This window comes from Salvia splendens, chromosome 12 (genome assembly GCF_004379255.2).
Source record: "Salvia splendens isolate huo1 chromosome 12, SspV2, whole genome shotgun sequence".
Classification (NCBI taxonomy): Eukaryota; Viridiplantae; Streptophyta; class Magnoliopsida; order Lamiales; family Lamiaceae; genus Salvia; species Salvia splendens.
Window position 1 is genome coordinate 6,332,265 of NC_056043.1, and position 23,899 is coordinate 6,356,163.

At 37.8% G+C, this 23,899-nt stretch overlaps 2 protein-coding genes and 2 pseudogenes across 2 annotated transcripts; 1 reads left to right on the top strand and 3 right to left on the bottom strand.

The window, feature by feature from the left end:
- Positions 1-3,436: 3,436 nt before the first annotated feature.
- Positions 3,437-4,121, bottom strand: LOC121757448 (annotated as a pseudogene).
- An 871-nt stretch (positions 4,122-4,992) lies between these two features.
- On the bottom strand, positions 4,993-9,768 carry LOC121757449 (pyridoxal phosphate homeostasis protein-like). The gene is given in 6 exon segments (XM_042152994.1): positions 4,993-5,064; positions 5,814-5,931; positions 6,001-6,031; positions 6,075-6,149; positions 9,418-9,615; positions 9,744-9,768. Coding segments are annotated over 6 exon segments (519 nt in total).
- Positions 9,769-10,661: 893 nt separating this feature from the next.
- LOC121758218 (two-pore potassium channel 3-like) lies at positions 10,662-13,093 on the top strand. Its single transcript, XM_042153637.1, has 2 exons — positions 10,662-11,962; positions 12,694-13,093. Exons 1-2 carry the CDS (start codon positions 11,040-11,042, stop codon positions 12,740-12,742), a joined length of 972 nt encoding a protein of 323 aa, XP_042009571.1. The 5' UTR covers positions 10,662-11,039; the 3' UTR covers positions 12,743-13,093.
- A 5,093-nt stretch (positions 13,094-18,186) lies between these two features.
- Positions 18,187-18,871, bottom strand: LOC121757450 (annotated as a pseudogene).
- Positions 18,872-23,899: the final 5,028 nt, after the last annotated feature.

The following is a 23,899-nucleotide window of genomic DNA, read 5'->3' on the forward strand; positions in this document are numbered from 1 at the left end:
ACAAATTACAACTTTAAAATTGCAAACTACAAACAACTTTAAAATTACAAATTACAACTTAAAATTTACAAATTACAACTTAAAATTACAAATTACAACTTATTACTTAACATTACAAATTACAACTTTAAAATTACAAATTACAACAATTACAAATCGAAAAATTTAAATACAAGTTACTTACAACAATTACAAGATACAACAATTACAAATCGAAAAATTTAAATACAAGTTACAACAATTACAAGTTACAACAATTACAAATCGAAAAATTTAAACACATGTTACAACAATTACAAGTTACAACAATTACAAATTTACAACTTACAAGTGTTGACAAAAAAGACTTAGAAGATCATTAAAATATATTCCTCATTTGATAAGTATCTTATTGGTGAAAAAGTGGGTATCTTTGGGGCAGATGGTACTGAAACACAAATTTATATATGGAATCTGGATGAATGAGGATCAGATTATAGTTTAAAATGGGAAGCTGGGTTCACTGGCGGGAGTTCGTTTCATCGTCGGACTCAGATGAATATACCACCCTGATGGCCTGATGAAACGAACTCCCGCCAGTGAACCCAGCTTCCCATTTTAAACTATAATCTGATCCCCATTCATCCAGATTCCATATATAAATTTGTGTTCCAGTACCATCTGCCCCAAAGATACCCACTTTTTTCACCAATAAGATACTTATCAAATGGAGAATAGAGAAATTGAGATTGAGAGAGAAATTTTTATTAACACAGTTACACAAGAATGGGGTGAGTAGAAATGAAGAGGATTGGGGGGTATTTATAGGGGAAAATTGTGATTTTTTTAAAAAAATTAAAATTTGAAAAACACGGCGGAAACCGACGGTTTACCGCCGGAACCGCCGGTTTTCGGCGGAAACCGGCGGTTTAGGCGTCCGTTTGAATTTTCAAAATTTGGAAAAAAACGGCGGGAACCGCCCGTTTGCCGCCGGAACCGGCGGTTTTGTCGGTGGAAACCGGCGGTTTCCGCCCATGGTTTCGGTCAAATCCGGCGGCCGCGGGCCCGGTTTCTGAAAAGGCTAGGAGTAGGCCTGAAATTGTACCGGGAACCGCCGGTTTCGAACCGCCGGTTACGGTTAGCGAAAAATTGGAACCGGAACCGGCCCGGCCGAACCGGCGGTTCCGGTGCCGGTTCGAACCGCCGCCGACGGTTCCGGTTCCAGTTCGGAACCGCCGGTGACGGTTCCGGGCCGGTTCGTCCGGTTCGGTTCGGATTGGGGACCTCTAACGGATGGCTATCAGTGGAATACAAACGAACCCATTTGCATTGATGGACCCAGGTCATGCTGATAAGATCAAATACCTACATTTTTTGTGAGCAACCTAAAATGACAAATCAAAAAATGGCATGACACCGAGAACGTATGATGTGACACCAAAATAGGTGACTTAATAAACGACATCCAAATATGGGCATGGCGTGGTTGGTACCTAAAATGAACGGTGTAACATCAAAATAAATGACCTGATGAGTTAAGAATCAAAATGAAATCATTTAAATCATCATTAATCAAAATTTTAAATTTCAATTAGTAAATTGAGATCGTAAAATTTTTTAGACCACACTATAATTAGCATTCATATATATTTAGACATCAATTTTGAAGATTATGAAAAAAAAAATCCGAAATTCACTTGTAACTGATGAGTTTACAACTCATAAACAAGAAATAAGTCCATAAGGGCATCAATAAAGTGATATGAGAGGGACACCATTGGAATTGTGGGGAGCGGTTGGGGGCGACGCCAGGCGGGGTAACGGGAAGGGGGATGGGGGTATAGCACGGAGAGGGACTCATGTTGTGGCACCTCATTCCACGTTGCAAGGATTATTTAAATTTAAATTCAAAATTTTGTTATAAATAATTTATTTAAATCTCATTTTAATTAAAAAAATTAGAAATATAAGTTGTGTAGTTTTATTGTATACTCAATGTAATTTTTAGAAATTTTAATTTTTTTTATCTGTAATTTTTAAAATCTATAAATACCATCACTATAAATAATTTTATTATTTATGATTTTATTTAGTTTGTAAAGTGGATGATAGTATAAAAATGAGAAATTAATTAAAATTATTGGAGTAAATGTATGAGGAGAGGTATGATTGGGTTGTAGGAGTTGTGATCGGCGCAAAACTTGAGAGGGATAATGATGTGGTAGAGGCTAGAGGTATGACGAGAGGTAGATATTGTGGATATCCTAAGAATATGCAAAAGAAATGGTACTTTATGAAAAATTACATGTTTTTCAAACCTAAAATAAAATTTATATATTTGTAGTGTTAAGATTCATAAGTAAACGATGACATAAATAATATTCTCCATTTATTACAAATTCTATTCTTCATACAAAATTTGATGGAGCCGTTTAATTTTGACCGTGAGCCGTGTCGACCATGAAGAGCAGCGAAACCTTAGGTTAGGAATGTCTCACATGTCCAACCATGACTGAGAATTTTGGTGGTGTAACCTGAATTCATGCATGCAATGATGTTTCTCCTCAGAATTAATGAAATATTATAATCTAAAAAATCAATAAAATTATAAACATTTTTTAAAATAATATTTAAGTATTTAGTTGAAGTGTAATGAATTTTGAAAAGAAATGTCATCATATGCGCGAATTCACGCACCAGATTCACGACCAACTTGTGATTTAATGGTCGTACGAATTTTGAAGATTAGGCAATGGGCTTTAAAAACCCCAAGGTTTTGCCAGCCTTCGCCGGCAACATCAGTCGAAATTTGTGTTGGAGTCATCACATTGTCATAAAACCCTAACAATGTTAAACTTAAACGGCTCAGTCAATTTTTGGCAATGAAGTAGATCAAAGTATTTAGGGCTTAAAGCTAGCAATAATAACTTTTTAAAAACTCATAAATGGTCATATATTTAGGACAAAAATATTTTGACCAAGGTTTAATTAAAAGAGCTTAAGTTACCGATTCAACTAAAATCACCGTTAAATTTAAATGACTCCATCAAATTTTAGTAAAAATGAACAAATTCATAATGTTTAGAAGTTAGAAACAATCAAGACTAAAGTCTCATTTTGGTCCTTAACATATCGCGATTTTTTTATTTTGGTCCAAAACATTATCTTTTGAATTATTCGGTCCCTCACATTTGAAATCGGATCAGATTTAGTCTGAAATGGGCAGAACAATTAAAATGTAACGGTCAACAAATTTTAAATTGATTTTGACCGGATTAAGAGTTATAATTATATTTTATTAATGTCTAATATCTAATTAACCTAAAACTAAAAAATTTAAAATATAAAATAATTTAACAAGGGATTTTCCACTGGTTGGTGGGGATTTTTGATTAAAACTTACACGCAAATTAAAGATAGCAAGAAACAACTACATAAACAGATGAAGATGCTCAAAAAGAAGGAAAAAAAGAGGTTACTCCATGAAGATAAAAGAAACATTCATTCAAAACAAAAATATACAAACCACAAACCAAAATCTGCCAAACACCATCCATATCTTTGAATCCCAACAAATATCTACAAAACCTAATTCACAAACTACCCCTAATCCATTCACAGAGCAGCAGCCCTCCTCGCCCTCTTAGCAGCAGGGGATTTTATGCTCTTAGGCTGCTTCGCCTTCACCGGACTCGCCGCCTTCTTCACATGCTTCTTCGCCGCCACCTTCCTCACCACCTCCGCCTTCCTCTTAGTTCCCACAGCAGCAGCCGCCTTCGATTTTTAGTGGCAGGTGCACCAGCTTTCTTCGCAGCAGGCTTCGTCGCCGCCGCCTTCTTTCCGGCATCGGATAACTTGTACGAGGCCTTGATTTTGTTTAATTTCCCCTTCGCAGCAGAATTTTTGAGTTGGAGCCCTAGAATCTTCCTGAAATTGGCCGACAGAACAGATTTGTGTGTGTTCTCCATGTACTTCGCAATCGCGTAAGGGCTCGAACTACATTGGAATCGCCGACGAGAACTTGGGTTGAATCGCCGGCGAAATCTAGGGTTCCAAGCGTTCAAAGTGAGAGATTGGGGAGATGGACGTGATTGAAGAAAGAAGCCGATTTGTTTTAATTTTGTGAAGAAAGAGGCGTCGATTGGAATTTAAGTGAAGAAATAACCCTAATCGATTGGAATTTTGTGAAGAAAGAGGTTCGAAGTGTTATGGACGATTGGAATTCAAGGCTAAAGGAATTATAGTTTGGATTTTTTTTATTTTAATTTTATGTTTTAATTTATGTTTTAATTTCATGTTTTATTTTGATTTTATGTTTTAATTTTGATTGGAATGATGTTTTATTTTGATTTTATGTTTTAATTTTGATTTTTGTTAGATTATTTTATATTTTAAATTTTTTTAGTTTTAGGTTAATTAGATATTAGACATTAATAAAACATAATTATAACTCTTAATCCGGTCAAAATCTATTTAAAATTCGTTGACCGTTACATTTTAACAGTTCCGTCCATTTCAGACTAAATGTGATCCGATTTCAAATGTGAGGGACCGAATAATTCAAAAGATAATGTTTTGGACCAAAATAAAAAATCACAATATGTTAAGGATCAAAATGAGACTTTAGTCAACAATCAAATACTATAATATTCTAACTAAAATAATAAAGTGACCATGTGTTTAGACAAAAATGGGGAAAATATAGAATTATGGGGTCAATGTTCCATAAAAGCAACAAATACACAGAGCCATCTATCTGAAAAAGAATGGTTTCTTCGTCTAATTCTTTAAGCAAAACCTTTATCGATTGAAATGGAGCCAAGAATCAAATATTCTCTTCTACAAATGAATACACCAGTGATATATATATGGCATTATCTACAATAAGTTGTTCATCCATAAATAGATATGATTAGGAACATGAGTATCTGGGTGGGAAGACATCAATATCAATACGAGTGAATCAAGTAAGAGAGCAACTTTTTGCTTGCATTGTACCAAGAAACAAGGGGATTACTTCTTTGAGTAATCCCTTGGCCCAAATATGGTTGTTCCTATTCTCACGCTAGTACTACCCATTTCAATCTGCAAGCAGACAAAGATAGTTAATAGACCAATGCAGCAGTAATCCACATAACATTTGTCTTATAATAACCTGCTCTATCTAGAAGACTAGAACTATGTTTAGTTTCAACATGCAGCATGATTAGCAGTGTCTCCAAGAAGAATTGTAAAACTAGACTATTTAGTTTAGCATGGATGTCAATCGAGTGAATCACGTCAGCTTGTTGATCTATATAGTTTGGCCAATTCGAGCTCGATTTTCTTTGAGCCAGAAATTATTGATCCTAAGCCCTAACCCTGTTGCAAGCTGGATTGCCAAATCAGCAAGTCTACGATATACTTTAACGTGTGAATTGCCTATCGGTAGCCCCTTAAATGACCCACCTCTAATATACAGAAAGGCGATAAAAACGAACATATATACAATAATGGAGCTCTCCTCTTAACTCTTGATGCTTCAGTTTTACCGTGTTATTGATTTCATATTATTCCTGGTCTATTAGGAAAAATGATAGTATTATAGTTTACTATGATAAAATAATTAAAATGTGTCAATGAGGGGTGAATAGCAAGTATCAACACATTGCCCTGTTTAAGATGTAGAAGCTGGCATGCAAGTTTATCCTAAACTACATAACAAATTTATCTTATATGATATCAATATAGCCACTTGATCTCTAAACAAAATGTAGTTCCACAAACATTATGAAAAATAGTCATTATAAAACTAATAAGTATGCAACTCATCAAAAGTGGAATGCAGAACTTACCGCTTGCTCAAAGTCACCAGACATGCCCATTGATAACTCACACTGGGATTCCGAGATTTCAAGGGCTTTGCATACCTCAGCTCTACAGTTCAATAAAGTGTGATGCATTGCGAAGGTACTCATCCATTAGAATTCTAGATGAGTACTCACAAAAAGAGAAAAAAAATGTTAAAGTGCTTATCAAGACGTATGTATATTTGTGAAAAAAAATGTATATTCTCAATAACAATAATTGAACTTATGCATAGCTATTTGCCATACTGAGCAGCGCTTTCGCTTTGTTGCTCTGCAAATGGCCGACGAAATGCCACTCAATGTCTTCAGGCAGCTATCATACTAAAACACGCCTTAATTATCATCAAACGTCAATCTATATGTTTGTTCATTGTGTTGGAATAAAGAAATTAATTAATTGGAGAACAATAAGGCAAGTGATGAAGATATGGCAAGAATAAAGAAGGAAATCAATGAAGATTATGGAAAATCAAATAAAAAGGATATTAGTATAATTAGAATATATTTTCCATATTTAGCTAGAATTAGAGTCTATATATAGTTGTGTAACCATGGAGAGAATAGAATTCAAGTCATTCACAATGTAGTCTTTGAAGTTCTCCCCGTCTTTTACTTTCTGCAATAGTCTTTTATTTTCCGCATTGTATTTTCTAACAAGGTATCAGAGCAGCTAACGATCCTTCGTTAGTTCGTTCAAACCAAAAAAAAAAAATCATCTCAAGAACAAATAAAAGCACAACAAAAAAAAGAAGCTTGAAAAAACCGCCTTCTCCTCACGGAAACACTGTAAGCTATTTAAGCAAGAACCTTCCCCCTTACTTGCCGACCTCTACTCCGTTCCACCTCTCTCAAGCTTCTTAAGCATGGGCTCACATGGGGAGGATATGATGGAAGAGGAAGATGATTACGTTGAGTATGTTCCTGTGGCGAAGAGGCGCGCGCTTGAGGCTTAGAAGATTTTGCAGCGCAGGGGAACGTCTTCGCAGTCGACGAAGAGATGGAGAAACAGAATCTCGTTGAGGCCTTTTAAGGGGTGAGTGGCCCATTTCTAATATGGTAACAGAGTGGGCCAAGTTGATGATGGATTATATCTCTTTATCTCTTCTCTTGCCTACCCACGTGATGGAAGTCCGATGTGTCATTCCGGCCCACACGTGAGATGGCGTGTTAAAATTCATAATTCTTGTCCCACATCGACTTGGTAACGATCCTAGCTCACCTATATAAGTGTGGATAACCTTCCCCCTTATATGATTGGGATTGCTTTCACGGGCCTCCCGGTTATTTTGTCTGGGAGAGATATGATTGGGATTGCTTTCACGGGGTCTGGAAAGACCCTTGTTTTTGTGTTGCCACTCATTATGATTGCATTCCAGAGAAGAGATGATGGCTCCAAAGATGGAGATAATGAATCATCCAACCGAGGGGAGAGAAAGCAAACAGTTGAACAATTCTTCTTCGAACAAAGAAAAGAACCGATGTTGTCAAAAAGGTCGCAGAGTAGCAGCCCAACCAAGCCATCTTTCACAATCTTACAAACATAAAAAATAGAAGAAGAGAATTCGATGAATCGTCCGGCGAGGGGGAGATGACAAATACTGCCAAACGATTCATCGCGCCTAGAAGAATGCCGAGAAGAGAGCATGACAGTATGTACCACCGAAAGAAGAGTCGAGGCTATCGAGAAGGTAGCAGCCCAACCAAGAGATCAAGAGTCTCCGAGATGGAGATGCCAAAAGGGAAAGAGTTTGTCGGTCGTCACCGATAGAGCGCCACAGCCCAGCCGATGTCAAGAGAAGAAAACAGCGGATGAGTCCTCCGGCCGAGGGGGAGAATAAGTATCCGACCGACCAATCTCTCTCCAAATCTATGTAGGCTGAGAAAACGCAGCACAAAAGAGAGTCCGTCCGTCAATGAAGAAGGAACAAGGAAGAAGAAAGGTCGAGAGTCGCATTGTGGCAGAATTGAATGGGGAGCTATTGAACCTACATCCATAGCCAATTAAGTAAGCAGCAAAGAATCTTGAGGTGTAATCAAGAAAGAATATTAGCCGGAGAAAAAGGACCTATGGAGCAGAGAGGCTCCACAGAGTTCGACGATTACTCGTCGGAATTGGCGTCGTTGAACAGGTTGTCGCCAAGAAGACAAAATTCAGGAAAGGAGGCCAAGCAGTCGAATAATTATCCGGTAGAGGGGGTGAGAAAGTAATCTACCGGAAGATTCATCTCCAATTGAATGGCGCGAGAGAAGCTCGCAAGGCAAAGAAGTTGACGAATTTCCCGGCCAAGGAGAGTGTGTCTGACCGAACAATTCCTCACCAAATTGAGTTGAGAATCTCTGAGATAGGAAAAGAAGCAAATCGAAAAAGGAAACTCAAATCTCTTTTGAGAGACCAAACTACTTGCATGTGTCGGCTTCAAGTAGAATCCGTCACAGGAGGAGAGACTGTCACCGGAAAGTTGGGGACCGACCATGGTGGATATAGTACATTATAACCGAGAAGGAGTCGAGAATAGGGATTGGGCCCAATGGTTATTAGGCTCAAGAAGAAAAAAAATTGAAAATATGGGCTCATAGTTTGAGCTGGAATGGGCTGGGAATGGTCCTCCAAAATTAAGTTTTGGGCTGCAAATTAAATTTAGTCCAAAGGTGAATGAGCTCCTCGGCACGAGTAAAAACTGTTAGTCAGAAAGGTGAATGAGCTCCTCGACATGAGTAAAAACTGCCAGTCAGAAAAAAAAATGAAGTGGCTCCTAGATACGAGCAAAAACTGTCTAGATTAGCTCCTTGACAAGAGTCAAAACTATCTGAATTAGCTCCCCGACAAGAGTCAAAACTGTCTAAGATGGCTCCTAGATACGAGCTAAAACTATCTAAGTTGACTCCTTGATATGAGTTAAAACTATCTAAGATGACTCCTAGATACGAGCAAAAACTATCTAAGATAGCTCCTAAATATGAGTAAAAACTGTTTAGACAAGCTCCTTGACACGAGTTAAAACTGCCAACAGAAAATTGAAGAGCTCATTGACACGAGTTAAAACCGTCAACAGAAAATTGAAGAACTCATTGAAACGAGTCTAAACTTTCAATGATGAATGAAGAGCTCATTGAAACGAGTCTAAACTTTCAATAACTCTTTGATACGAGCCTAAACAATCAATGATGAATTGAAGAAGCTCTATGATACGAGCATAAACTATCAATGGAAATTGAAGAACTCTTAAATACGAGTATAAACTATTTATCAAATTAAAGATCGTGCAAGTTAAGTGTCGAAAAACTCGATACTTAACTTGAGGGGGAGTGTTGGAATAAGGAAATTAATTAATTGGAGAACAATAAGGCAAGTGATGAAGATATGACAATAATAAAGAAGGAAATCAATGAAGATTATGGAAAATCAAATAAAAAGGATATTAGTATAATTAGAATATATTTTCCATGTTTAGCTAGAATTAGAGTCTATATATAGTTGTGTAACCATGGAGAGAATAGAATTCAAGTCATTCACAACGTAGTCTTTGAAGTTCTCCCCGTCTTTTACTTTCTGCAATAGTCTTTTATTTTCCGCATTGTATTTTCTAACACATTGGGGCTTTTTCGATAATTTCCTGGACATAGTTATCGCCGAAACATCTATGGCCGACGGCGTAAAGTTGGTCAATGAGGGCCAGAGGTTTGGTCTTGCTCACTGCAACCACCCTTACATCATCGGCGCGGCGGCCGGACCAACTACGCCTTCCACGGCCGGAGTCGCCATCGTATGGGGATGATAAAGCAAAGGCTGAAAATTAAAATGGCAACATATTTCTGGCAGTGGAGATTTCTCAATTTATCCGTAATTAAGCAATTTTTAGTGATTTGTAGCTCAAGGGGAAAAAAGATCTTTCCTAATTCGCTGCCAGGATTTACCGATCACTGCAAACGTAATAAGCATGGTAAATTTCATAATCAGACAGAAATTGAACGTGTAAACTGTAAAGAGACTTCGAGTAAATTTTAAATTAATTCGTAATATCTATTTAATTTATTAATTATCAATTTAACCAGGTATTGTCTAATAAATTGAAAATCCAAAAGTTTAATTTTTTAATTAATGGAGCACATATCAGGTTACAAATATTTAAACAAATATTATTCATGTAAAATATTTCTATTACATATTTTATTTGTTCACGGAAAATAATTTTGTTTTCCTGTATTGGTACATTCACTAAAAGTAGTTCTATTACTTACTTATGGAAATTTTTTACCATGCTTTATCCATTTTTGTCTTATACTACCAATTACCGATTAAAACTTTTGTCATTTAGTCGATAAATGTGTATTTAAATATAATAGTAGTAATATTTTTATAAATTTATACAGATTAAATATTTTCATACGTTTTGATTTTTCGATTTAAAAAAAAACAAATGAAACCGAAATTTTGGCATTTGAACAAAAAAAAATCCAAATCGAAATTTTTTAAAATCTAAACTAAATTTGAAATATTTCGATTCAGTTCGTCAATTACTATATCTTACGGACCTTGATTATACCACTTTGGATTGAGAAGAGAATAAATTACATGGATGATTTAAAAAGTTAAGAGACGTGGCTTAGTTCATGATTTTAGGTAAACTATGTCGTAATAATCTGTTAATCATAATGACTGTGCGAATGTGACAGAAATGCATAAATAGTGAAATAGAAAAGGTCACGATTCCACGTTTTGGTATGTTATACGTTTTCATCAAAATTTTAATGATATTGGAGTATTGGTTATTGGACAATCGCAAACTACTCCCTCCGTCCCCCAATTTGGGTCACTCTTTTCCATTTTGGGCCGTCCCCCAATAAGAGTCACTCTTCCCACTTACCATTTTTGGACATCAAAATTACCCTTCATTACACCAAAAGTCAAAGGGGCCCCACATTTCACTACCTAACTCCATTTATTACACCACACATTCAAACTTTTCCTTAAAACTCGTGCCGAGTCAAAGAGTGACTCAAATTGGGGGACGGAGGGAGTAAATTATAATCTACTTCACTACAGTTATACTCCGGCTGAAGCCGAATTAACCAAAATGAGTCTTATGATTGTCCCATCCAACACACAGATTCTCAACTGAAGCCGAATTCCCACTTGCACTAACAGCAACACCGGCTGAACATCGAGTCACTGCAAATCCCTTTTCTGCGTGCGCTTGATTTTACATTGACATGGACGACCCGTTCCTCTCCGGTAGAGCTCTCCCTCCGCCGGAAAACAATGAAATCTGCAGTTCTCCGCCGCCCATCACCTCATCATCCATACCTTTACAGACCCATGACCCAGAAAGCCCACAGTCATGGCTGATTGACCCCAATTACACACCCTCAACGACCAACCTTCACCGCTCCAAAACAGCACCAGCTATGTCCACAATCAATGAAATTCACCATTGCTCGCATCCGAAGCCTCCGCCGCAGTTTGCCACACCCTCCATCATAAAGCAGGGAGTGATTTTCTTGATCATTTACTTGAGCTTTGGTGTGGTTATATGCGCTTTGAATATGGACTCCTTCACGACCCACCCCGTTGTAGATGCTTTGTATTTCTGCATTTTGACTATGTGTACAATTGGTTATAGTGATATTACTCCTGATAGCGCTGTGACCAAGCTGTTTTCCTTCGCTTTTGTGCTTGTGGGATTCGGTTTCATCAATATTTTGCTAAGTGGGATGGTTAGTTACATGCTTGATAAGACTATCAGGAGTGGGGGTGTTCATGATCCTACCTCTTACATCATCGATGTGAGGATACAGATGAAAGTGGCGTTGGCATTAGGCGTTGTGGCTCTTTGCATTGGAGTAGGGGTTGTTGTGATGCATTTTGTAGAAAGGCTTGATTTGTTGGATTCATTCTATCTGTCTGCTACCACCGTTGGAGTCGGAGATGAGGCGTTTAAGTCTTTGCCCGGGAGGCTTTTTGCTTCAGTTTGGTTGCTCGTGTCGACTCTTGCTGTTGCTAGAGTCTTCCTCTACTTGACTGAGCTGAGGGTTGAGAGGCAGCACATGAGGAGGATGGCTCAGTGGGTGCTCAGGCAGGATATGACTTTCGCGCAGTTTATTGATGCAGATATTGATAACAAAGGCTATGTGTCGTGAGTGCTTCTCTTGCTTGTGCTAATGAAGCTATATTATACTAGCTAAATGTTTATCTTTGGCGTTTGAATTACTTATGATTGATGCCTTGATGATTGTAGCTTTATAGTATTTATAGTTTTGTGGATAATGCTTTAGCCTTCCTCTAATTGACTGATATAGGTTTTTCTTTAGAATATCAATTTCCTAGAGAAGATATATAGGTAATAGGTTTCTTCTTTTGAAATATTTGTTTAGTGTGTAAGCAAGTGTGTGAGAAAATATTCAGATACTTTAAGCAATAGTTATGTTTTTTTTTATCACACATTCTGTCAAAATCACAGTACAATGTTTTTTAAAGTATCAAGTTGAAGCTAGTTCTCAAGTCTCAACTGCGTAAGTTTGATTGTTGAAGCGACTTCATTGCGTAAGTTTGATTGTTGAAGCGACTTCATGTTATTGTTTATTCGCGAAAACTTCATGCTTGTAGCCATTGAAAGTTCAGTCAAGCATTTGTAGATGGCTATAAACCAATGGTGCATGACTGTATTCACCTTCCTAGAACTGAATGAGTTTGCTTACCCTTAATACGCACGTGCACGTACACTCGTTAATTATAACACGACGTATTCTTGTAGTCACGTACAATCTGCTTGATCAAGCTTGCATTTCACCTTCCTAGAACTGAATAAATTTGGAAGGTAACTAACTAAGTTGTCTTCCTTGCTTCATTTCACATGTTTTCTTGCAGTAAATCCAAATTTGTAGTTTACAAGCTCAAGGAGATGGGAGAGGTATAAGAGACAGACATTTTGCAGATATGCAAACAGTTTGAACGCCTAGATGCAAGAAACTGCGGAAAGATAACCCCTGCAGATCTTATGGAAATCCATCATTGATTCATAATTACACAAGATGAACTTCTCTCCTTCATTCATCTTTGATACAACTTTCTTCCAACTCTAGACAATTCAGTCGCGGGGCAATGATTATGCAGCTTCCCGCGCAGATGAGACGAGCAACGGTTAGATGCTCGGATCCTACAACTTGCTCATCGTTGTGATAAAAATCATGGATTAAATATGCCCGGTCAATGGATTTTGACCAAATAATAAAAGTGACGAGACATTTAATTTTGTGAAATTAAATGATATATCGTCGATCTACATTTTACATAGATAAATGTAGTATATTCACATTCTCAAATCCGATTTCCGGTGAGTGAGAAATTGTGGATTAAAGTTGGGCATAATTAGCTTTTAATTAAAGCTTGGAGTTGGAGCTTAGGGAATAATTAACTAGTGTTAATTATCCCACATAGGAGAAGTAACACATATTTTAATGTGTTTAAATTAAGTGACTTTATGTTACTTAATAATTATAGTGGACCAAGATGGGTGAAAGAGCCCACACGCGGGCACACACGCGCGCCGCCGCCGCCGCCGCCCGCTCGTGCACGTGCTCGTGGTCGCGGGCCGCAGGCCCGGTCCCGAGTCTGATCTTGGACTTGGACTTGGACTTGGACTTGGATCTTGGTATTTGGGATTGGTGCTTAGGCTTGTCCCTAGCCCAAACTTAATCTTTTTATAACACCGCAGAGTCAGCAATCCAAGTGGCTTGACACGTCGTCAAGCGTGGCACAGTCAGAGCTGCCACGTGAGAAAAGCACACGCTCCGCACGCGAAAGGCACACTCCTGCCACACGCTCGTAACCGTCGGCGGTTACGAATCTGCCATGATGAGCCTTCATGGTTTGGTTGACCCTGCATGGTGGATTGGTGCTTGGACTTGTCCCTAGCCCAAACTTAATCTTTTTATAACACAGCAGAGTCAGCAATCCAAGTGGCTTGACACGTCGTCAAGCGTGGCACAGTCAGAGCTGCCACGTGAGAAAAGCACACGCTCCGTACGCGAAAGGCACACTCCTGCCACACGCTCGTAACCGTCGGCGGTTACGAATCTGCATGGTGGCTTGGCCTATAAATATGCTAGCCATTCCACTGCATTAGACACACATTACACAAGCATAAGCTCTCTCCCTCTCTCTGCATTATCTTTCTGTCGAAGCTCTGCCCTCTCCTCCATCCAGTTCGCCGGAGCTCTGTTGATTGCGGTGCTGCATCGCCAGAGACGTAGTCGTTTTACCTTTGGGGACGACACGCCAAACCGAGAGCACTACCAGGGCGTATCTCGTCTTGCGGGAATAGGCCTCCTCGACTCGGCTAAACTTATTCACGGTTACTGTTTCAATTTCAGTTGTAATTTTTAGTTCAGTTTCTCCTTTTGTATTCCTTCTTTGGGTTTGTATTACGCCCAGCTTTTATCTCTTGTAATCCCAGAAACCAACAATTAAAACAAGGGATCAGTGCATATAGATTTCATTGATGAGGCGCACATAGATTTGGTTGCTTTTTAAAAACGGATGGTAGACGTCACCACGGTTCGGGAACCGGCGGTTCACGGTTCGGAACCGCCGGTTCCGGTTTGAAAAAAAATGGAACCGGAACCGAACCGGCCAAGGATCGGTGGTTCCGGTTCTGGAACCGTGAACCGCCGGTTCACGTGAACCGCGGAACCGCCTAGGTTTGCCCGGTTCCGGGCCGATTCATCCGGTTCGGCGTTTTTTTTTTTTGCATTTTAAATTTGTAATTCAAGTAAAATATGTAGATATATTTGCATAAATAAAATTAGAATAAAGCGATGTTCAAATGCAATTTTATTGATACAAATTACAACTTTAAAATGATAAATTACAACTTTAAAATTACAAATTACAACTTAAAATTTACAAATTACAACTTTAAAATTACAAATTACAACTTTAAAATTGCAAACTACAAACAACTTTAAAATTACAAATTACAACTTAAAATTTACAAATTACAACTTAAAATTACAAATTACAACTTATTACTTAACATTACAAATTACAACTTTAAAATTACAAATTACAACAATTACAATCGAAAAATTTAAATACAAGTTACTTACAACAATTACAAGATACAACAATTACAAATCGAAAAATTTAAATACAAGTTACAACAATTACAAGTTACAACAATTACAAATCGAAAAATTTAAACACATGTTACAACAATTACAAGTTACAACAATTACAAATTTACAACTTACAAGTGTTGACAAAAAAGACTTAGAAGATCATTAAAATATATTCCTCATTTGATAAGTATCTTATTGGTGAAAAAGTGGGTATCTTTGGGGCAGATGGTACTGAAACACAAATTTATATATGGAATCTGGATGAATGAGGATCAGATTATAGTTTAAAATGGGAAGCTGGGTTCACTGGCGGGAGTTCGTTTCATCGTCGGACTCAGATGAATATACCACCCTGATGGCCTGATGAAACGAACTCCCGCCAGTGAACCCAGCTTCCCATTTTAAACTATAATCTGATCCCCATTCATCCAGATTCCATATATAAATTTGTGTTCCAGTACCATCTGCCCCAAAGATACCCACTTTTTTCACCAATAAGATACTTATCAAATGGAGAATAGAGAAATTGAGATTGAGAGAGAAATTTTTATTAACACAGTTACACAAGAATGGGGTGAGTAGAAATGAAGAGGATTGGGGGGTATTTATAGGGGAAAATTGTGATTTTTTTAAAAAAATTAAAATTTGAAAAACACGGCGGAAACCGACGGTTTACCGCCGGAACCGCCGGTTTTCGGCGGAAACCGGCGGTTTAGGCGTCCGTTTGAATTTTCAAAATTTGGAAAAAACGGCGGGAACCGCCCGTTTGCCGCCGGAACCGGCGGTTTTGCCGGTGGAAACCGGCGGTTTCCGCCCATGGTTTCGGTCAAATCCGGCGGCCGCGGGCCCGGTTTCTGAAAAGGCTAGGAGTAGGCCTGAAATTGTACCGGGAACCGCCGGTTTCGAACCGCCGGTTACGGTTAGCGAAAAATTGGAACCGGAACCGGCCCGGCCGAACCGGCGGTTCCGGTGCCGGTTCGAACCGCCGCCGACGGTTCCGGTTCCAGTTCGGAACCGCCGGGTGACGGTTCCGGGCCGGTTCGTCCGGTTCGGTTCGGATTGGGGACCTCTAACGGATGGCTATCAGTGGAATACAAACGAACCCATTTGCATTGATGGACCCAGGTCATGCTGATAAGATCAAATACCTACATTTTTTGTGAGCAACCTAAAATGACAAATCAAAAAATGGCATGACACCGAGAACGTATGATGTGACACCAAAATAGGTGACTTAATAAACGACATCCAAATATGGGCATGGCGTGGTTGGTACCTAAAATGAACGGTGTAACATCAAAATAAATGACCTGATGAGTTAAGAATCAAAATGAAATCATTTAAATCATCATTAATCAAAATTTTAAATTTCAATTAGTAAATTGAGATCGTAAAATTTTTTAGACCACACTATAATTAGCATTCATATATATTTAGACATCAATTTTGAAGATTATGAAAAAAAAAATCCGAAATTCACTTGTAACTGATGAGTTTACAACTCATAAACAAGAAATAAGTCCATAAGGGCATCAATAAAGTGATATGAGAGGGACACCATTGGAATTGTGGGGAGCGGTTGGGGGCGACGCCAGGCGGGGGTAACGGGAAGGGGGATGGGGGTATAGCACGGAGAGGGACTCATGTTTGTGGCACCTCATTCCACGTTGCAAGGATTATTTAAATTTAAATTCAAAATTTTGTTATAAATAATTTATTTAAATCTCATTTTAATTAAAAAAATTAGAAATATAAGTTGTGTAGTTTTATTGTATACTCAATGTAATTTTTAGAAATTTTAATTTTTTTTATCTGTAATTTTTAAAATCTATAATACCATCACTATAAATAATTTTATTATTTATGATTTTATTTAGTTTGTAAAGTGGATGATAGTATAAAAATGAGAAATTAATTAAAATTATTGGAGTAAATGTATGAGGAGAGGTATGATTGGGTTGTAGGAGTTGTGATCGGCGCAAAACTTGAGAGGGATAATGATGTGGTAGAGGCTAGAGGTATGACGAGAGGTAGATATTGTGGATATCCTAAGAATATGCAAAAGAAATGGTACTTTATGAAAAATTACATGTTTTTCAAACCTAAAATAAAATTTATATATTTGTAGTGTTAAGATTCATAAGTAAACGATGACATAAATAATATTCTCCATTTATTACAAATTCTATTCTTCATACAAAATTTGATGGAGCCGTTTAATTTTGACCGTGAGCCGTGTCGACCATGAAGAGCAGCGAAACCTTAGGTTAGGAATGTCTCACATGTCCAACCATGACTGAGAATTTTGGTGGTGTAACCTGAATTCATGCATGCAATGATGTTTCTCCTCAGAATTAATGAAATATTATAATCTAAAAAATCAATAAAATTATAAACATTTTTTAAAATAATATTTAAGTATTTAGTTGAAGTGTAATGAATTTTGAAAAGAAATGTCATCATATGCGCGAATTCACGCACCAGATTCACGACCAACTTGTGATTTAATGGTCGTACGAATTTTGAAGATTAGGCAATGGGCTTTAAAAACCCCAAGGTTTTGCCAGCCTTCGCCGGCAACATCAGTCGAAATTTGTGTTGGAGTCATCACATTGTCATAAAACCCTAACAATGTTAAACTTAAACGGCTCAGTCAATTTTTGGCAATGAAGTAGATCAAAGTATTTAGGGCTTAAAGCTAGCAATAATAACTTTTTAAAAACTCATAAATGGTCATATATTTAGGACAAAAATATTTTGACCAAGGTTTAATTAAAAGAGCTTAAGTTACCGATTCAACTAAAATCACCGTTAAATTTAAATGACTCCATCAAATTTTAGTAAAAATGAACAAATTCATAATGTTTAGAAGTTAGAAACAATCAAGACTAAAGTCTCATTTTGGTCCTTAACATATCGCGATTTTTTTATTTTGGTCCAAAACATTATCTTTTGAATTATTCGGTCCCTCACATTTGAAATCGGATCAGATTTAGTCTGAAATGGGCAGAACAATTAAAATGTAACGGTCAACAAATTTTAAATTGATTTTGACCGGATTAAGAGTTATAATTATATTTTATTAATGTCTAATATCTAATTAACCTAAAACTAAAAAATTTAAAATATAAAATAATTTAACAAGGGATTTTCCACTGGTTGGTGGGGATTTTTGATTAAAACTTACACGCAAATTAAAGATAGCAAGAAACAACTACATAAACAGATGAAGATGCTCAAAAAGAAGGAAAAAAAGAGGTTACTCCATGAAGATAAAAGAAACATTCATTCAAAACAAAAATATACAAACCACAAACCAAAATCTGCCAAACACCATCCATATCTTTGAATCCCAACAAATATCTACAAAACCTAATTCACAAACTACCCCTAATCCATTCACAGAGCAGCAGCCCTCCTCGCCCTCTTAGCAGCAGGGGATTTTATGCTCTTAGGCTGCTTCGCCTTCACCGGACTCGCCGCCTTCTTCACATGCTTCTTCGCCGCCACCTTCCTCACCACCTCCGCCTTCCTCTTAGTTCCCACAGCAGCAGCCGCCTTCGATTTTTAGTGGCAGGTGCACCAGCTTTCTTCGCAGCAGGCTTCGTCGCCGCCGCCTTCTTTCCGGCATCGGATAACTTGTACGAGGCCTTGATTTTGTTTAATTTCCCCTTCGCAGCAGAATTTTTGAGTTGGAGCCCTAGAATCTTCCTGAAATTGGCCGGCAGAACAGATTTGTGTGTGTTCTCCATGTACTTCGCAATCGCGTAAGGGCTCGAACTACATTGGAATCGCCGACGAGAACTTGGGTTGAATCGCCGGCGAAATCTAGGGTTCCAAGCGTTCAAAGTGAGAGATTGGGGAGATGGACGTGATTGAAGAAAGAAGCCGATTTGTTTTAATTTTGTGAAGAAAGAGGCGTCGATTGGAATTTAAGTGAAGAAATAACCCTAATCGATTGGAATTTTGTGAAGAAAGAGGTTCGAAGTGTTATGGACGATTGGAATTCAAGGCTAAAGGAATTATAGTTTGGATTTTTTTTATTTTAATTTTATGTTTTAATTTTATGTTTTAATTTCATGTTTTATTTTGATTTTATGTTTTAATTTTGATTGGAATGATGTTTTATTTTGATTTTATGTTTTAATTTTGATTTTTGTTAGATTATTTTATATTTTAATTTTTTTTTAGTTTTAGGTTAATTAGATATTAGACATTAATAAAACATAATTATAACTCTTAATCCGGTCAAAATCTATTTAAAATTCGTTGACCGTTACATTTTAACAGTTCCGTCCATTTCAGACTAAATGTGATCCGATTTCAAATGTGAGGGACCGAATAATTCAAAAGATAATGTTTTGGACCAAAATAAAAATCACAATATGTTAAGGATCAAAATGAGACTTTAGTCAACAATCAAATACTATAATATTCTAACTAAAATAATAAAGTGACCATGTGTTTAGACAAAAATGGGGAAAATATAGAATTATGGGGTCAATGTTCCATAAAGCAACAAATACACAGAGCCATCTATCTGAAAAAGAATGGTTTCTTCGTCTAATTCTTTAAGCAAAACCTTTATCGATTGAAATGGAGCCAAGAATCAAATATTCTCTTCTACAAATGAATACACCAGTGATATATATATGGCATTATCTACAATAAGTTGTTCATCCATAAATAGATATGATTAGGAACATGAGTATCTGGGTGGGAAGACATCAATATCAATACGAGTGAATCAAGTAAGAGAGCAACTTTTTGCTTGCATTGTACCAAGAAACAAGGGGATTACTTCTTTGAGTAATCCCTTGGCCCAAATATGGTTGTTCCTATTCTCACGCTAGTACTACCCATTTCAATCTGCAAGCAGACAAAGATAGTTAATAGACCAATGCAGCAGTAATCCACATAACATTTGTCTTATAATAACCTGCTCTATCTAGAAGACTAGAACTATGTTTAGTTTCAACATGCAGCATGATTAGCAGTGTCTCCAAGAAGAATTGTAAAACTAGACTATTTAGTTTAGCATGGATGTCAATCGAGTGAATCACGTCAGCTTGTTGATCTATATAGTTTGGCCAATTCGAGCTCGATTTTCTTTGAGCCAGAAATTATTGATCCTAAGCCCTAACCCTGTTGCAAGCTGGATTGCCAAATCAGCAAGTCTACGATATACTTTAACGTGTGAATTGCCTATCGGTAGCCCCTTAAATGACCCACCTCTAATATACAGAAAGGCGATAAAAACGAACATATATACAATAATGGAGCTCTCCTCTTAACTCTTGATGCTTCAGTTTTACCGTGTTATTGATTTCATATTATTCCTGGTCTATTAGGAAAAATGATAGTATTATAGTTTACTATGATAAAATAATTAAAATGTGTCAATGAGGGGTGAATAGCAAGTATCAACACATTGCCCTGTTTAAGATGTAGAAGCTGGCATGCAAGTTTATCCTAAACTACATAACAAATTTATCTTATATGATATCAATATAGCCACTTGATCTCTAAACAAAATGTAGTTCCACAAACATTATGAAAAATAGTCATTATAAAACTAATAAGTATGCAACTCATCAAAAGTGGAATGCAGAACTTACCGCTTGCTCAAAGTCACCAGACATGCCCATTGATAACTCACACTGGGATTCCGAGATTTCAAGGGCTTTGCATACCTCAGCTCTACAGTTCAATAAAGTGTGATGCATTGCGAAGGTACTCATCCATTAGAATTCTAGATGAGTACTCACAAAAAGAGAAAAAAAATGTTAAAGTGCTTATCAAGACGTATGTATATTTGTGAAAAAAAATGTATATTCTCAATAACAATAATTGAACTTATGCATAGCTATTTGCCATACTGAGCAGCGCTTTCGCTTTGTTGCTCTGCAAATGGCCGACGAAATGCCACTCAATGTCTTCAGGCAGCTATCATACTAAAACACGCCTTAATTATCATCAAACGTCAATCTATATGTTTGTTCATTGTGTTGGAATAAAGAAATTAATTAATTGGAGAACAATAAGGCAAGTGATGAAGATATGGCAAGAATAAAGAAGGAAATCAATGAAGATTATGGAAAATCAAATAAAAAAGATATTAGTATAATTAGAATATATTTTCCATATTTAGCTAGAATTAGAGTCTATATATAGTTGTGTAACCATGGAGAGAATAGAATTCAAGTCATTCACAATGTAGTCTTTGAAGTTCTCCCCGTCTTTTACTTTCTGCAATAGTCTTTTATTTTTCGCATTGTATTTTCTAACATGGTATCAGAGCAGCTAACGATCCTTCGTTAGTTTGTTCAAACCAAAAAAAAAATCATCTCAAGAACAAATAAAAGCACAACAAAAAAAAGAAGCTTGAAAAAACCGCCTTCTCCTCACGGAAACACTGTAAGCTAGTTAAGCAAGAACCTTCCCCCTTACTTGCCGACCTCTACTCCGTTCCACCTCTCTCAAGCTTCTTAAGCATGGGCTCACATGGGGAGGATATGATGGAAGAGGAAGATGATTACGTTGAGTATGTTCCTGTGGCAAAGAGGCGCGCGCTTGAGGCGTAGAAGATTTTGCAGCGCAGGGGACCATCTTCGCAGTCGACGAAGAGATGGAGAAACAGAATCTCGTTGAGGCCTTTTAAGGGGTGAGTGGCCCATTTCTAATATGGTAACAGAGTGGGCCAAGTTGATGATGGATTATATCTCTTTATCTCTTCTCTTGCCTACCCACGTGATGGAAGTCCGATGTGTCATTCCGGCCCACACGTGAGATGGCGTGTTAAAATTCATAATTCTTGTCCCACATCGACTTGGTAACGATCCTAGCTCACCTATATAAGTGTGGATAACCTTCCCCCTTATATGATTGGGATTGCTTTCACGGGCCTCCCGGTTATTTTGTTTGGGAGAGATATGATTGGGATTGCTTTCACGGGGTCTGGAAAGACCCTTGTTTTTGTGTTGCCACTCATTATGATTGCATTCCAGAGAAGAGATGATGGCTCCAAAGATAGAGATAATGAATCATCCAGCCGAGGGGAGAGAAAGCAAACAGCTGAACAATTCTTCTTCGAACAAAGAAAAGAACCGATGTTGTCAAAAAGGTCGCAGAGTAGCAGCCCAACCAAGCCATCTTTCACAATCTTACAAACATAAAAAATAGAAGAAGAGAATTCGATGAATCGTCCGGCGAGGGGGAGATGACAAATACTGCCAAACGATTCATCGCGCCTAGAAGAATGCCGAGAAGAGAGCATGACAGTATGTACCACCGAAAGAAGAGTCGAGGCTATCGAGAAGGTAGCAGCCCAACCAAGAGATCAAGAGTCTCCGAGATGGAGATGCCAAAAGGGAAAGAGTTTGTCGGTCGTCGCCGATAGAGCGCCGCAGCCCAGCCGATGTCAAGAGAAGAAAACAGCGGATGAGTCCTCCGGCCGAGGGGGAGAATAAGTATCCGACCGACCAATCTCTCTCCAAATCTATGTAGGCTGAGAAAAAAAAGCACAAAAGAGAGTCCGTCCGTCAATGACGAAGGAACAAGGAAGAAGAAAGGTCGAGAGTCGCATTGTGGCTGATGTAGAATTGAATGGGGAGCTATTGAACCTACATCCATAGCCAATTAAGTAAGCAGCAAAGAATCTTGAGGTGTAATCAAGAAAGAATATTAGCCGGAGAAAAAGGACCTATGGAGCAGAGAGGCTCCACAGAGTTCGACGATTACTCGTCGGAATTGGCGTCGCTGAACAGGTTGTCGCCAAGAAGACAAAATTCAGGAAAGGAGGCCAAGCAGTCGAATAATTATCCGGTAGAGGGGGTGAGGAAGTAACCTACCGGAAGATTCATCTCCAATTGAATGGCGCGAGAGAAGCTCGCAAGGCAAAGAAGTTGACGAATTTCCCGGCCAAGGAGAGTGTGTCTGACCGAACAATTCCTCACCAAATTGAGTTGAGAATCTCTGAGATAGGAAAAGAAGCAAATCGAAAAAGGAAACTCAAATCTCTTTTGAGAGACCAAACTACTTGCATGTGTCGGCTTCAAGTAGAATCCGTCACAGGAGGAGAGACTGTCACCGGAAAGTTGGGGACCGACCAGGGTGGATATAGTACATTATAACCGAGAAGGAGTCGAGAATAGGGATTGGGCCCAATGGTTATTAGGCTCAAGAAGAAAAAAAATTGAAAATATGGGCTCATAGTTTGAGCTGGAATGAGCAGGGAATGGTCCTCCAAAATTAAGTTTTGGGCTGCAAATTAAATTTAGTCCAAAGGTGAATGAGCTCCTCGACACGAGTAAAAACTGTTAGTTAGAAAAGTGAATGAGCTCCTCGACACGAGTAAAAACTGCCAGTCAGAAAAAAAAATGAAGTGGCTCCTAGATACGAGCAAAAACTGTCTAGATTAGCTCCTTGACAAGAGTCAAAACTATCTGAATTAGCTCCCCGACAAGAGTCAAAACTGTCTAAGATGGCTCCTAGATACGAGCTAAAACTATCTAAGTTGACTCCTTGATATGAGTTAAAACTATCTAAGATGACTCCTAGATACGAGCAAAAACTATCTAAGATAGCTCTTAAATATGAGTAAAAACTGTTTAGACAAGCTCCTTGACACGAGTTAAAACTGCCAACAGAAAATTGAAGAGCTCATTGACACGAGTTAAAACCGTCAACAGAAAATTGAAGAACTCATTGAAACGAGTCTAAACTTTCAATGATGAATGAAGAGCTCCTTGAAACGAGTCTAAACTTTCAATAACTCTTTGATACGAGCCTAAACAATCAATGATGAATTGAAGAAGCTCTATGATACGAGCATAAACTATCAATGGAAATTGAAGAACTCTTAAATACGAGTATAAACTATTTATCAAATTAAAGATCGTGCAAGTTAAGTGTCAAAAAACTCGATACTTAACTTGAGGGGGAGTGTTGGAATA